Source organism: Stenella coeruleoalba, assembly GCF_951394435.1.
Source record: "Stenella coeruleoalba genome assembly, chromosome: 11".
Taxonomy (NCBI): Eukaryota; Metazoa; Chordata; class Mammalia; order Artiodactyla; family Delphinidae; genus Stenella; species Stenella coeruleoalba.
In genome coordinates this window covers 19362156-19375608 of record NC_137157.1, presented here as the reverse complement: position 1 = coordinate 19375608, position 13453 = coordinate 19362156, and the positions used below count along the sequence as shown (strand labels likewise).

Genomic DNA, 13453 nt, shown 5'->3' with positions numbered 1-13453 from the left:
TTACTCCCATTTGGCAGATGAGGAAACTGAGGCACAGGTAAATTACATGATTCTCCCAAGGCCATCCAGCTATTAAGTGAAATAGCCAGAATTTGAACCCAGGCAGTCTGGTTCTGTACTCTTGACCACTATGTTTTATTGTCTCTGTACCACTAGATTCTGTACTCTTGACCACTATGTTTTATTGTCTCTCCAATCTTTATAATTCTCCTTCCTGCCTTGTACAGAGGTTTGCACATCATAGGTACTAAATAAAAATATTTTCAATAATTTAAGGATCATGATTCCTTACATATTCCTGATAGTTTTACACACAATCATCAATTTGCCCTAAAAGAAACATTTGAAACAGTGGGCTTTTAAATGGTGATTAATACTCTGCTCACTTCAAGAAAGCATTGAGGGGATGAATAGGAACGTAACATTCACTATAAAGTACTCAACCAGTTGCCACCTTTAGCAGTAGGTTCTTGAATGATTTCAATTTTGGCTAGAGTAGGAAATTCCAAATATGCAAGACTTGTGCAAGCACAATTCCTCTGCCTTCCCTTTTTTACGCTGCACTTGCCTCACTGTCTTATGCAAGGACAAAAAGAATTATTTCATCTCAGCAGTGCTACTTACTTTTATGGTCTATGTCTCTAAGACTATTCCCCTCCCTATATCACTCACATGTCCATCCATCCTTTCATCCATCATTATATGCCATGTATCACTAGGTGCTTAGTACTGATTCTAGAAGGGGTAAGATGGAAAGACAACAATAGATTCTTCCTGTTTACTTAATTCATATTATTGAGAAATCACATGTAGGCATTCAATATGACTGCCTTAGAGTTGATAAAACCCATTGCAAAAAGAAGTGGGTTTTAACTAATAGTCTGGTAGTTAAGCATTCTTTAACTAGAAAGTTCTATTCCTTTTTTTTCTTTTAAAGTCTTTGCCTTACATTTTCTTGAATGAAGTTCATCATTGGGTATAACTATAGTTTATCCAAAGCCCTGTGTTATAACTGACATTGATTCAGTCATCAAGGAAAAAGGGAAGGGATAATCTTCTAAGAAATCTTTCCATAGGACATGAACTGTTAATTCTTCTACCAAACTGTGGTCCCTTGAAAAGCCATCGCTGTTTGTGGGGTTACTCTCAGGTGGTAGAAACAGTAGGTATTGGCTTATGCCTGAGGCTGGTTCCAAAGCATGTATGTATCAGAAGGAGAACTGGGCATCTCCTGAATAAGGTGGGTGGCCAGATGGGCTCAGGCAGCAGCCTGGCTTTTGTCTGTTCTAATAAGCCAGGACCTACTTTGCAACCATAACAGCAGTGTCTTGGCTCCCATGTGGCGCTTTGACATGCTTGTGATCAGACCTTTTCCTCCTTCCTGGCTTGAGCCTTGGGCATCTCCATATATTATATATCCTGGGTTTTCAGTGACCCATGGAGGAAGGATGATCCTGAAGTAGAAAGCATGGCTGGGGCATGAAGGACAGGTAGAATGAATGTTCCTTTATACCATGACATCTTCAAAGTAGGCTACTTCGATGAAATGCTTCACTTCTTGGTTGTCATCCTCTTACTCCAAGTGTCATCATTTGCTTGGCTGAGCACTTCTCTCTTGTACCCTCTCTCACCTCTTATAATTCACAATTTGCATGATCTTGAGGCTTTTTGCTTTATTATCTATGAAGACCCTAACCCTACTGTTTAAATCAAGGAAGCTGAAGGAGAAAATCTCTAAGACTCAAATTCTGTGATTCTACTTGACTTTTCTTTACCCTCAGGAAAATCTACTGCTCTTACTCTCTTTCATCCCCTTCCTTCTGATGGAAAATATTAAATTAGTAGCGGACTTCATGTGGCCATTTCCACCCTATCTTTTCCTTTTGGAATTCTTTCTTAGTCCCTGTTGATTGTATGCTGTTCTCTGTTGGCCAGAGGAGGGTGGCTTAGAACCCAAGCCTGTCTTTACCCATTTCTGGATCTCAGTATCCTTATCTTCAAAATGAAGGGATTGAAGCAAATGATTTTTGCAGCTCTAACATAACATGGCCCTAGTATTTCCATGGAGCAGAAACTCATAGGACTTCAAGTCTAAAAATCTAGATTTGTGTGTGTGTGTGTGTGTGTGTGTGTGTGTGTGTGTGCATGCATGAGAGAGAGGGTGGGGGGAGGGAGAGAATTTTATAGGTGATGGAATCACAAGGCAGTAGTCAAACATCAGAAGTCTTTGGTTTGGGGCTGAATTGTGTCCCCCACCAAATTCATATGTTGAAGTCCTAACCCCCAGTACCTCAGAATGTGATTGTATTTGGAGATAGGGTCTTTACACAGATACTTAAGTGAAAATAAGGTCATTATGATGGGTCCTACTCCAATATAACTGGTGTCCTTATGAGAAGAGGAAATCTGGGTACAGAGATTTGTATAGAGGGAAGATGATGTGCAAACACAGAGAAAAGAAGGCCAATTCCAAACCAAGGAAAGACACTTGAAACAGATGCTTCCCTCCCAGGTCCCTGGAGGAACTGACCCTGACAACACCTTGATCTTGGACTTCCAGCCTCCAGAAATGTGTGAAAATGTCTGTGGCACTTTATTATGGCAGCCCTATCACACTAATACATCTTTTATGTCTGATTCCAAAGTGCACACAGAAAAGTTCAGTGACCTCCTCTCATAGGTAAGCTCTCAGGCCTCATGGGCCTTTAGGCAAATACTGGGTGCCCTTTGGCCCGAGCTTGACTAAGAAATGCAGCCTCCAATGACACTGTAGGAAAGGAAATCTGGGAACTTTTATGACACAATTCACTCTTGCTGAGAATTTGGGGCTAATATTTAACTCTGGATATATATTGACATGGAAATTCTTGTAAAATTCACACAAAATTTTAAAATGCATATAAAAGCCTTGATTTTTATTTTAATTATTTTACTTGTTTTTTTGGTGGGGAGGGGAATTGTTTTATTTGCCTCTTTCATAATTTTTGTTTTTTCATTCTTGCCACTGTCTTTCTTTGCACTTTCTTGGGCATGACATTTTCCTTTTCCATTTCTCCACGTTTATTAGTTTCTCCACATTTCTCCGTTTCTCCTCCTTCTGTCACATGAGCTCTCTAGCTCCAGCGGGCCTACTTTTCTTCATTTCCTCTATAGCATCTCCCACTTGCTTCTCGCTGTCTGCTTTTCTCTCATCCTCCTTGCCTCTGTCTTAGTCCTTCTCTCCTCCGTTTTCCTTTCTTGCCTGTGTTCAGTTTCTAGCTCCAGTCTCCCTCCTCTGCTCTTTCTTCTTTCCTTTCATCTGCTTGCTGACTTGCTTCCGTCCCCTCCTTCTGTTCCCCTCCTGGATGTTTCTTTGGCCCACCTTTCCTTCTCCTCTGAGACTTCTTTTTCTTGTTGGTGGATGGGGGCTGATACTGTAAACATCACAAAAATAATTGCATTGAGAACAGGTGGTCCCCTTGGTGTCCCGGGAGACAGAGCCTTTGAGTCAGCCCAGAATGTCTGGGCTCCATAGATGCAGAAGACATCATTGGTGCTGGAGAGGTGTCTGGACCTCAGTCACTAGACCTGATATTCCAGAACTTTGAGACTCATCTCTGACACCACCCACCCCCTCCCCAACTAGAAACTGAGAGGCACTGTGTCACCTGGAAAGAGAAAGAATTAACCTGCCTTCATCCCCTCAAGCACACCTTCCAGCCACATTCACCTAAACGTTATTTCTGTGGCACTTGTTCCTGACTCATCCTCTGGCTACTGTGTTCTCTGTGAACCAGGTTTTGCCTAGTCCCTTTGCATCACTCAAGGTGGCTCCCTGGGGTCGCATCTCTGCTAAGCCCCCTGTTCCAGCCTCAGCTGCAAATTAGGACCAGGAAGCAGCAAAGGTGTTATTATGTACTTCCAGGTCTCTCATCTTGTGCCTTCTGTCTGATACCAAAGTTTTGACTCCAAAGATTAGAACCTCAAGTTGTTTTCTTTCTTTGTCAACAGAGTCCCCAAGGAGACCTGAGAACTTTTTACTTTCCTTATTCATCCTTCCTCATTTTCTTCACCTTCTCTTTAGTTCTCATTCTTTCTACTTAAATCACTAAAATGTAGTCACGTATATTCATTTGTTCACTTGTTCATTCACTCATTCAACAAAAATGTATTAAGTTATCAATGTGCATCAGATGATTTATGTACTTTTGATGGCATAGATAGTACCTCTAAGGCTTGTTTAAAGTCTAGCTCTTAGTAAGAGACACCTGCAGATTTTGATCATTAGAAATTTTTTGGTGTTCTTAGAGCCAAACAGAAGTTTCTATTTGTTTTTATATTCTTTCTATTTTGTTTTTATTTTCTTTTATGTTTGCCACTGGATGTGAATTTCTATTAGTTCCCATTTTAGAGTGTTTTTTTTTTCTTTGCACCTTTGCAGAATACCAGGACTTGAAAGGTCACATACTTTATTCATGCAGTTATGACAGAAGTTAACACTTGTCCAACAGTTACTTTGTGCAGGCATGTGAAAAGCATTGCATGCACATTAACGACCTGATGAGGTAGATAGTACCGTTATCCCAACTTTACTGATGAAACTAGGGCTTGAGAGGTTACATTATTTTGCCTAGGGCTCTCCACTGGTGATTGGCGAACCTAGGATGTCAGTTTTGTCTGATACCAAAGCCCAAGTTTAATCACTCTTCTCCACCGTCTTCTGATGATCAGATAGTCCAGAGCAGTGGAAGGGAGAGTTTACAATGTGGAATAGTGTAAGGGATGGACCTCTCAGTTGAGAATGGAGCTTTTTTGACCTGTGAGCCAGGAGACTACGGGACCTAGTTACTGTTTGGCTCACCCACATGGATAGGATACAGATCTTGCAGGGGTGGCCATCCCCCCCCAGGTTGGCTTACCTTCTGAGCCTTGGGCATGTCGGTGTGGCGCTGGGCACGGACAGAGCGGGCTGACTTGGCAGGCTTGAGAGGCGCGCAGTACATCTCCAGCCTCCTCAGATCACAGCTCCGGAAGCAGCATTCATCCACGATTCCTGTCTGAGGCGCCCTCCGACTGCTCGAGCCATACCCCGTGGGCTTGTCTGTTCCAATCAAACGCAGAGAGGCCTGGCTTTAGAGTGGGATAATATGCTATCTCCACAGTTCCACCCAGCCCCTGAAGACTCTCCTCTCCCCACACCTCATCAACCCACACTTTTGTGAGTCAACCTCTTCTTGAAGCTCCTCCAACAATTCCTGACCCCCTAGATCTTTCTGGACTCCAGTATGTCTCCTGGAGTTGGTGCCACACTCGTTGGCAATACCTCACTCATCGTGCATTTATTTGTGTTAATTCTCCTCAAGTTCTTAGCCACCTGTAGTCAAGGATCTTGTCTATACCCAATCCTCACCTTTCCTTATATGTTGACTTAATTGGGAGGCTGCTAGGAATATTAATTAAAAGAGCATGTTTTATGTTTTCTTAATCTTGTTAGCAAATCTGCATGGTTTTTGTTTGCAGGATGGCTCAGATGTTTGCTCTTTGGCTTAACTGCTTCTGTTATAACATCAGACTGAGAATTAAAGGGGTTTTAAGTCTGGAAAGTTCTCCTCACTTAACTGATGCAGAAACCGAGACTTGGAAACCGAAACTCAGAGTTGGGAATGACTCACTCAGGGTCATTCATGCAGTGGTGGAGCCAGGATTCAAACTCGGGTCTACTCCTGGCAAAGCCCAAGTGCCTCATAGAGCCTGGGAGACCTGTTGTGTGACTCTGGACAAGTCATTTAAGTCATTCCTGGGCCTCAGTTTACCCATTTGTAAAGTGGGGTTAATAAGATTTTCCTTGTACTGATTGCTTGAGGATTATATGACATACTGTATGAAAAGTACTTAGCATATCACCTGACACCTAGCAGGTCCTAAATAAATGTTGGTTTGTTTCCTCAGAACATCGCTTTCCAGGATCATATAGGGTCTGTGAAGAGACAGGCTCTCTATTGACTGCATCCAGAAGCTTTGGAACTTGGAACTGATGACAATACCAATGTGATAGGGCCCTTCTCCTATCACCCTAGAGAGGCCAGAACCATCATTTCTGTTTTCTTATAGAATAACCACTAGACTGAGACAGAATGAACTAAATGTCCATTTTTCATTCTGATTGCCCAGAGGGAACACCAGGAATCAAATTTCTTTTGATATTTGCAAATCAATTAGGCCTCTTTACTTGGCAAGTAGGTTTTAGTTTGATTCTATTTTGTTTTGTTTTGATTTGGACACACTTTTCTTGGCTCTAGAAGTAAAAAGGAGGCAAAACAAGTTTACATGGAACTTAAAACGTACTTGAATTCTTTGTAAACTTTTTGTCATAGTAGAACTTTCGTTACACCAAATCTTGCTTATATACCCATATATAAAACAGACAAAAGTGAAACTGCTGTGGCTTGGGCAAGGGCAGGGGACTGGATCTTGGCTTTCTCTGTCTCCCTTACCTCCCTTGGGAGGTGGAGGGCCTGAGTCTTCTCCACTGATGTCCAAGCGTCATGGAAGAAAATTTGTGAACTATTGAGCCAGAAGGATCCAATTAATCAATGTGACATATGTTCAATTTAAATTCCTGACACAGAAGACAGCATTATATGTTAAATAAAAAGTCTTACGTTCACATAATAATGATACTGTACTTTAGGATGGAGTTTTGAAAGTCAAAATCTCCATGTATATTTTGAACTCTCTAGTTGGGGGAGATCAGACCCATGGTCATGGCCTGCTACCAAACTAGTTTGGCTGCCTTGCGGCTCGAGGGGCCAGCTGTTCATGGCATCCTCTAAGAATCCAAATGTTTTCCTGATGCTTGGCACAGGAACCTGGGGATGCTTCCTCCCTGTAAGGAAGGTTTATTGTCCTTCTTCGGGCAGCTAGGGGTAGAAACTTAGCAAGGGTTCAATTGTGGTCTCTTTGGGTGGGGTGTGCTGCTTTCGTTCAGGGCGAACCCTGTGGGTTCCTCATGGTTGAGGGATTTGGAAGGGACCGGGCAGCTGGTCTCAGTTGGAGCCTCAACGGTGCTTTCACTTGCCATTGGAGGATCAACCAGTGCAGAAGACTCTCTGCTTCTGCTCGCCAGCTGGGCCCTGGCAAGCCAGGACTTATCTGGTCCCTTGGGCAATGTAAACAATATTTTTTGTTTTTTTTTGTTTTTATAATCTTTTCCTGGAACTATAAATTAGAATAAAGACACAAATAGGCTTACATGGCTCTTTGTAATCCACAAAGGACTTCTGCATACTTTTTGCTAAGTGGCTATTTCAAGAGGCTGAAGGGGTCAGCCAGTGGAGAGTGGCTGATACACTTTGGTTTTCTCTTGGGGTGGGGAGAGAGAGGAAGGTGACTCAGCCTACTTTGAGGTAAGTGTCCCTGTCATCCACCGCAGGTAATGATTGCTCTTTGCCAAAACGATGCATTTCTTGATGGGACATGATTGCGATTCATTTGTTGAATTTGGAATAGTAATTTGATGTTTGGAGGTAATGTGGCAGGAGTAGTTCCAGAAACCTTCACACTCGGCTAACTTAGAAACAACTAATTTCATCCTTATGGGTTGAAGATGGAGAGGGATAGGCTCTGTGATTCCGGGACCTATTTAGCACCTCTGTTTCAAGCATCTCTAAAGTTATCTTCCTTCTGAGACTCCATAGGTTCTGGAGCTTCTTGCTTGCCACTGGAGAAGGACACTAACCTTCATCTCAGAACAGCATCAAACATTGTATGTATACATATTCCCTTCTTGGTGACTGTCAACAGCCATGAAACTCACCACAGGACTATTTCCTCTTGAGAGATAGAAAGTAATCATCAGCACAGCAAACAATAATAGCACACACCAGGCATCTGCTTTGTCACCTCTTAGATGAGCTCAGAGTTTGCCATGGTTCAGTCTATAAAATAGCTGTGCTTTTTTTAGTCCATAGATCAATGACTTTAGGAACAGAGAAATTTAGGACTCTTCCATAATGCTCTAAAAAGAAAGTTTACCTTATGTCTATATCTGTTTTTTTTAATGTTGTCAAAATATTACAGACTTGGATTTTGTCAAAAATGTAACTACCGGTTATTTCTAACCACCACAATCCTAGAAAGATGTTCTTTGTCTATTCATGATGTCTACAATGGACTAATTGTACTTCATTGAAAATATATGAATATAACAAGTATTTACCTTGCCTTTTAAAGTTTAATTGACCCTTTGAAGTGTATTATAGACTTGACTTCTGGTTCTACATAAAGATATTTAACAACAAAAAAATCATTTCTCAACAATTGAGAGGCCAGAGTTGAAGGTCAAAGTTTTTCCCTTTATCTTCAAATGCCTCATATTTCTTATTTTTCAAGAACCAAAATAAAGATATTTCTTGCTATGGGCTAAAACTAGGAGCATGATGCAATGTGGTTTACCAGGAAAACAGTAAAATAATTTGCTACAGTATCAATTTTGAGAAAAATAGGAATTTTTAATGACCTCAGAATTGCAGCTATTGTCATTATGAGTAATTTTTAAATGAGATGGAGTGAACTGTTCCATCCTTGCCTTTAAAAACTCCTCATTAAGCACTAGGTAATTATGCTCCAGTGGGCAGAGTCGGAGTTGGTAGGTGAAAAAGAAACAAATGTTGGACTAATATAAGCAAAAATTTCTAACAATTTGAACTTAAGAGTGTTAAAGATGGGACTGACTTCTTTTAAATGTAATGAACTTCCCATTGCTGGAAGCAGTTAAGTAAAGGCTATATGAACACCTGTCAGAGATCCTAAGAGCATATTCCTGTATTGAACACAGTGTCTGACTGCTATGGTCCTTTCTATTCCAAATAATCTGCAATAAGTAAAGAAATGAAGAAGAAAACTCACCTAGGCCAACCAAATATTCACTATGGTTGGAAACCACTTTTACACTGTCTTCAAGAAAGAAAACCAAATATTTTCTAACTTAGAAGGTTAAAATTTGTTTTCTGTTTATCACTTGAGTTCCCCAAGACGCTCAAAATATTTTTCTGTACTCAATTCTATGACAAAAGACAGGTGACTGGGTTAGTCCTTTCTACAACTAGGTATAGTCCCAGAGTTCTGTCATACCAATTATGAAGTATCCATATACTCACTCAACTGTTAGGGTGAACTGTTAGGCATGGGTATAATTTCACAGAATTTTCCTTGCTGACAAAGTCTTGACATTGGAAATTTATATATTTGTGTATTTATTTTTCAGTAGGTTTGCTCCAGAGCATGCAAACCAAAGATTGCTTAGCAGACAAGTTGGCTACCACCTAACCTAGGCCTTGAGTCCTCTATGAGCAGACATAAAGTGTCATCACGGTATCTTGAAAGTTGTACGGCTGTATCTTGAAAGTTGGCCAACAGACAGAATTCCAATGATTAAACAGCTGGCTTCTATAATAATAGCACTTCCCTTTAAATAATGCATGGTCAGTGGAGTAATTCAATAATCTTCAGGGCAAACTTGCTAGTTATAAGGGTTTGGGGCAGACGTTTGGCATCATTAAAACCATGCCAATTAGCTGAGTCTCACATTTTGTCATGGATGCAAGCAACTTGCTTCCCTCCATCTCTGAAGGAAAAGGCATAATAATGAGATTTAACTGGGGTCATCACTTCTAGAGCAAAGAGCTCTGGTCATTCATCATTGGTAAATATGTACTACCTTTATTGGTGCCACATAAGCTTGTGTTTCTTTATAGATTTCTGGGGATACAGTGGGGACATTGTACTCAACTTTAATCTCCTTTGAAACTTCCCCTCTTGCTTATTGAGAAAGCTTCCCTTTAATTATTTTAACTCTATTGTTGGAAACAGGAGACATTGATTTGAAGAATCAGTATTTAAATAATAAAAAATGCAAAACATTTTCCAAATAGGGAAATATCCAGTTCTGAAGATATACACTTGTTACTCTTTGTGTTCCAAGGGCTAAAAGTTCTCTAGAAATTGCTAACGGGGGAGGTTCTAAAGTTGATCGTGTTTTGAAAGCAGGGAAAAAGAAGTAAGACAGTTCTAGTTGTATTTCCAGGGCTATTTCTAGAAAATACACAATTATGTGTCTGGTAGAAAACGCAAATGGATTATTAACTAATAAAAAACGAAGTTGCATTTAACTTTGATTAACTTAAGATTGATCACACAATCAAATACCATAGTTAATATCTGTAGAAGCCAGTTAGGTTTCCTACACCAGCTATCTGTCCATAACTTCCAGACCTGTTGACAATTTAGAATAACTCAGAATGGTTAGTTTCTTAGGCAGCAGTGCTCCATGGACCACCTTATCTAATAAAAATGCATTCAGTTGACATAATTTTGCATGGGATACTAGTAGGAAAGTTGAGTAGAATGTGAGTAATCTTAAATTTGTGTCCATTTTAGTGAGAATCACTTCTCACTTTCCCTATTTATGGCTTTATGTGGAAAACTGGACTCCTATCATGAATTCCTAATATAAGGAAAATTGTGATAGGACCATTACCTAGACCCCAAATGTAATACATTGAATGGTTGATATTTCCTGAATTCATAGGATTTGCATTAACTTAAAGCCTTTTGATGAATCGATATTTTACCTTTAAAAATTTCTATGGAAATCAACTTGCATTAAAACAAATATTGAGATATATGTGTTCATGTGCTTAGTAAAGATATGGAAAGATGCCTTCACTACTGTAAGACCATCCACATCACTATGCATTTAGAATAACGAGAGTATGTACACACACATACTCGAACACATATCGGGGAATGAAGTGCTTGACTGTCAGTATCAAAACTATTGTCAAAACATTTTAAAAATAGGATTGTTTGTGAAGAACTTTTTCGAAAATATATACCTATTGCCTGCCTTATATGTTGCTAGTGGACTCTGCACATTTCTGCTTTTCTGCAGAAGATCTTTCCAAGTAGGACTGGCCTTTGGCATTTATAAAAGTGAACACAGAAAATGTCCTCTCTTCTATGAACGGCATGTCATAAACTTTTCTTGAAAACCTATCAAATTCAGTCATCAGTTTCACTTCAGCCTGTGTTAATTTTTAATTTCCAGTGTCTGCTGGTTCCACTACTTCTCAGTTGAACGAGGTCATCTTTTCTAGGAATCGCGGCTCTGTTTGACCTGCCGCCACCCCCATCACTCGGCAACTCTTTCTCAGCTTCTAAATCCCCATCACCCAAAGACCAAAGTCTTCCTGTTACCCAATCAAGTCAATGTTTGTGTATCTCTGGGCCTAAAAGGAATGAAGCAGTGCTCTGTGGGGCTGCCCCTTTCTTCAAATATGCCATTTTTTTTTTGGAAGCCCCAACTCAAGGGCAGGTGTGAAACTAGTGCTATTCGGTCTGCCTCTGTCCCAAAGGCCAGGGAGCTAAAGCGCAAGGCTTATGAGCAAGAAAACTAGAGATTCAGAGGAGAAACATTACCGTTTTAGGGCTCTTTGGAGAAATGGGCCGACAGAGTGGGAAGCAACGTGATGTATTACTTTAGCCTGATACAATGCCCTGGAGGGCGAGCGTCTTGCCAGGTCAGCACAATTTACTAGTTTAGGTTTGATTCCAGGCCTTGGAGGAGATAGATGTAGCCAACAAAATTATACTTTGGCAAGAGAAATGCTTTGCTGGACAGAAATGTTGTCCTGAGGGAATGGTTTGGTTTATCAACGTCTAAGGTAAAAGATAATCAAATGCCAGGAGGTCATTTTTATGTTTGAATTATTTCAGTTGAGCCTGCTATATAAGTTAGCTACCATTTTCCAGTTATATAGTTTCGATTAGTTAGAACATACTGCAGGATTTGAGTATGATCTGCCTGTGACATCTGTCATACCAGTGAAGGAGGCAATGTGTGGAGTGGCTAAAAGCACATGTTTTGGAGTGCTTAAATTTGTGTCCATTTTAGTGAGAATCACTTCTCACTTTCCCTATTTATGGGAAATAAATCCCAGAATCCAGGTCTGGATTCTGCCACTTATTCACTATTCACCTTGGGCAAGGCACCAACTCTTCTAAGACTCAGATCCTGTTATGTAAAATGGACATAAGAGTATCTCCCAAGACTGTTGTGAAGGTTAAGTGAGAATGCATATAAAGTGTTTTGCACAATGTCTGGTATGCAATAAACTCTAAATAAATGTTAGCTCTTATAATTGTTATGGAGTTAGCTGGCCAGCAAGGCTAGCTGGGCAGGTCTCCTCCTTTTCTTCTCTTCCTCTTAAAAATGCATCCTTTCCAAAGTTTGGTTGAAAAGATGGCCTTTCTAGATAAAGGAGGACTGTTCTCTATGAAAATAATGAATATGTGTTCCTTTGAAAGAATATCCAAACTTTATGTTGTATAGACTGTCCTAAATATTTTTAATCTGGAATAGGAACTCTATGAGAACAGATCCTCCAATTAAGTCACACAAGTGATATGGGCTTATCTTGAACTCTTGTTACCTTTGATTTCTCCCAAATAATCCACTGGCTAAAATAATTGGCTTTTCAGCATTAGTATCTATTCACTTATTTCAAAACAATGCTGCAAGGCATGGGAGGGATGTGGGCAAAATACATGGTCAGGGTGGTTCCCCAATCACTTTCCACCAGCATACGTATTTCTCTCCTCTTTCTTTTCTCTTCTTCCTCTATATCTGCTTGTCTCCTGTTATTGACAGCCATTGACATTCTTTTTGTTCACTGATGCACTTTAGGGCACAAGCTCATATTATGCAGAGTTCATGGTAGGCTAAGAATTAGAGTTTAGTTCCTTCTCTGGGATGACTGAAATCTAAGGCTCCCTTTCCTGCCAACCATGCTTTGGAAATAAACAGCCACCAAGTATACAATGTCACCAGGCCCACTAATCACTACTCCATCTTGGACCCACGCCTGAATGAGATGAAGACAGACAAAACAAGAGAGAATAAGAAGGGATGTTGAGGAATCGCACATATGGACCTGAGTTATCTCATTTTTTTGAGAAAGGCTGTGACGGAAATTGTAAGATGAGTCCGGCTCCAATGTGGAGATTGTAGCCATGCCACCAGCATTATCTCCTATACTTACACTGTTACTGTCAGTTTACTCTTTCAGATGTGGGAAGAGAGGTCTTGTAGGCAAAACATAAGGCATTCATGAATAGGGGGTAACGCCCCTCTTTCTGGTGCCACAGAAAGATGAATCAGCCAAAGGGGTATTAAAACACATTCTCTTTATTTTTAGTTTCACTCTAAAGTCTATCATTTCTCTTTTCTTTGCAACTTGGCACCTGCCCTGTGTTCTCAGGGGCCCTGCTCCCCGTCAGTCTCCTCACTCAGGCCTCTGTGTTTTGCTCAGGGTGCATCTGGAGATTTTCCCAGGGGTGGGTGTGACACGGTCAGGATCCAGGTGAAGGGGTGACAGCTGCCAGGGCCGTCTGGCATGTCTGAAGGGAGAGTGTC

General features: G+C 40.6%; 1 protein-coding gene across 3 annotated transcripts in view; it reads right to left on the bottom strand.

The window, feature by feature from the left end:
* Positions 1 to 13453, bottom strand: part of IGF1 (insulin like growth factor 1) — a 75798-nt gene that overhangs the window by 16494 nt on the left and 45851 nt on the right. The window contains exons 3-4 of one of the 3 annotated variants that reach the window (XM_079938123.1): positions 4899 to 5080; positions 3362 to 3413 (exon numbers count right to left, since the gene is read on the bottom strand). In XM_079938123.1, the coding sequence (XP_079794249.1) occupies positions 3362 to 3413; positions 4899 to 5080 (234 nt within the window). Of the gene's footprint in view, positions 1 to 2561; positions 3414 to 4898; positions 5081 to 13453 lie in introns of those variants that run through there. The other 2 variants (XM_079938122.1, XM_079938124.1) reach the window with 2 other exon arrangements.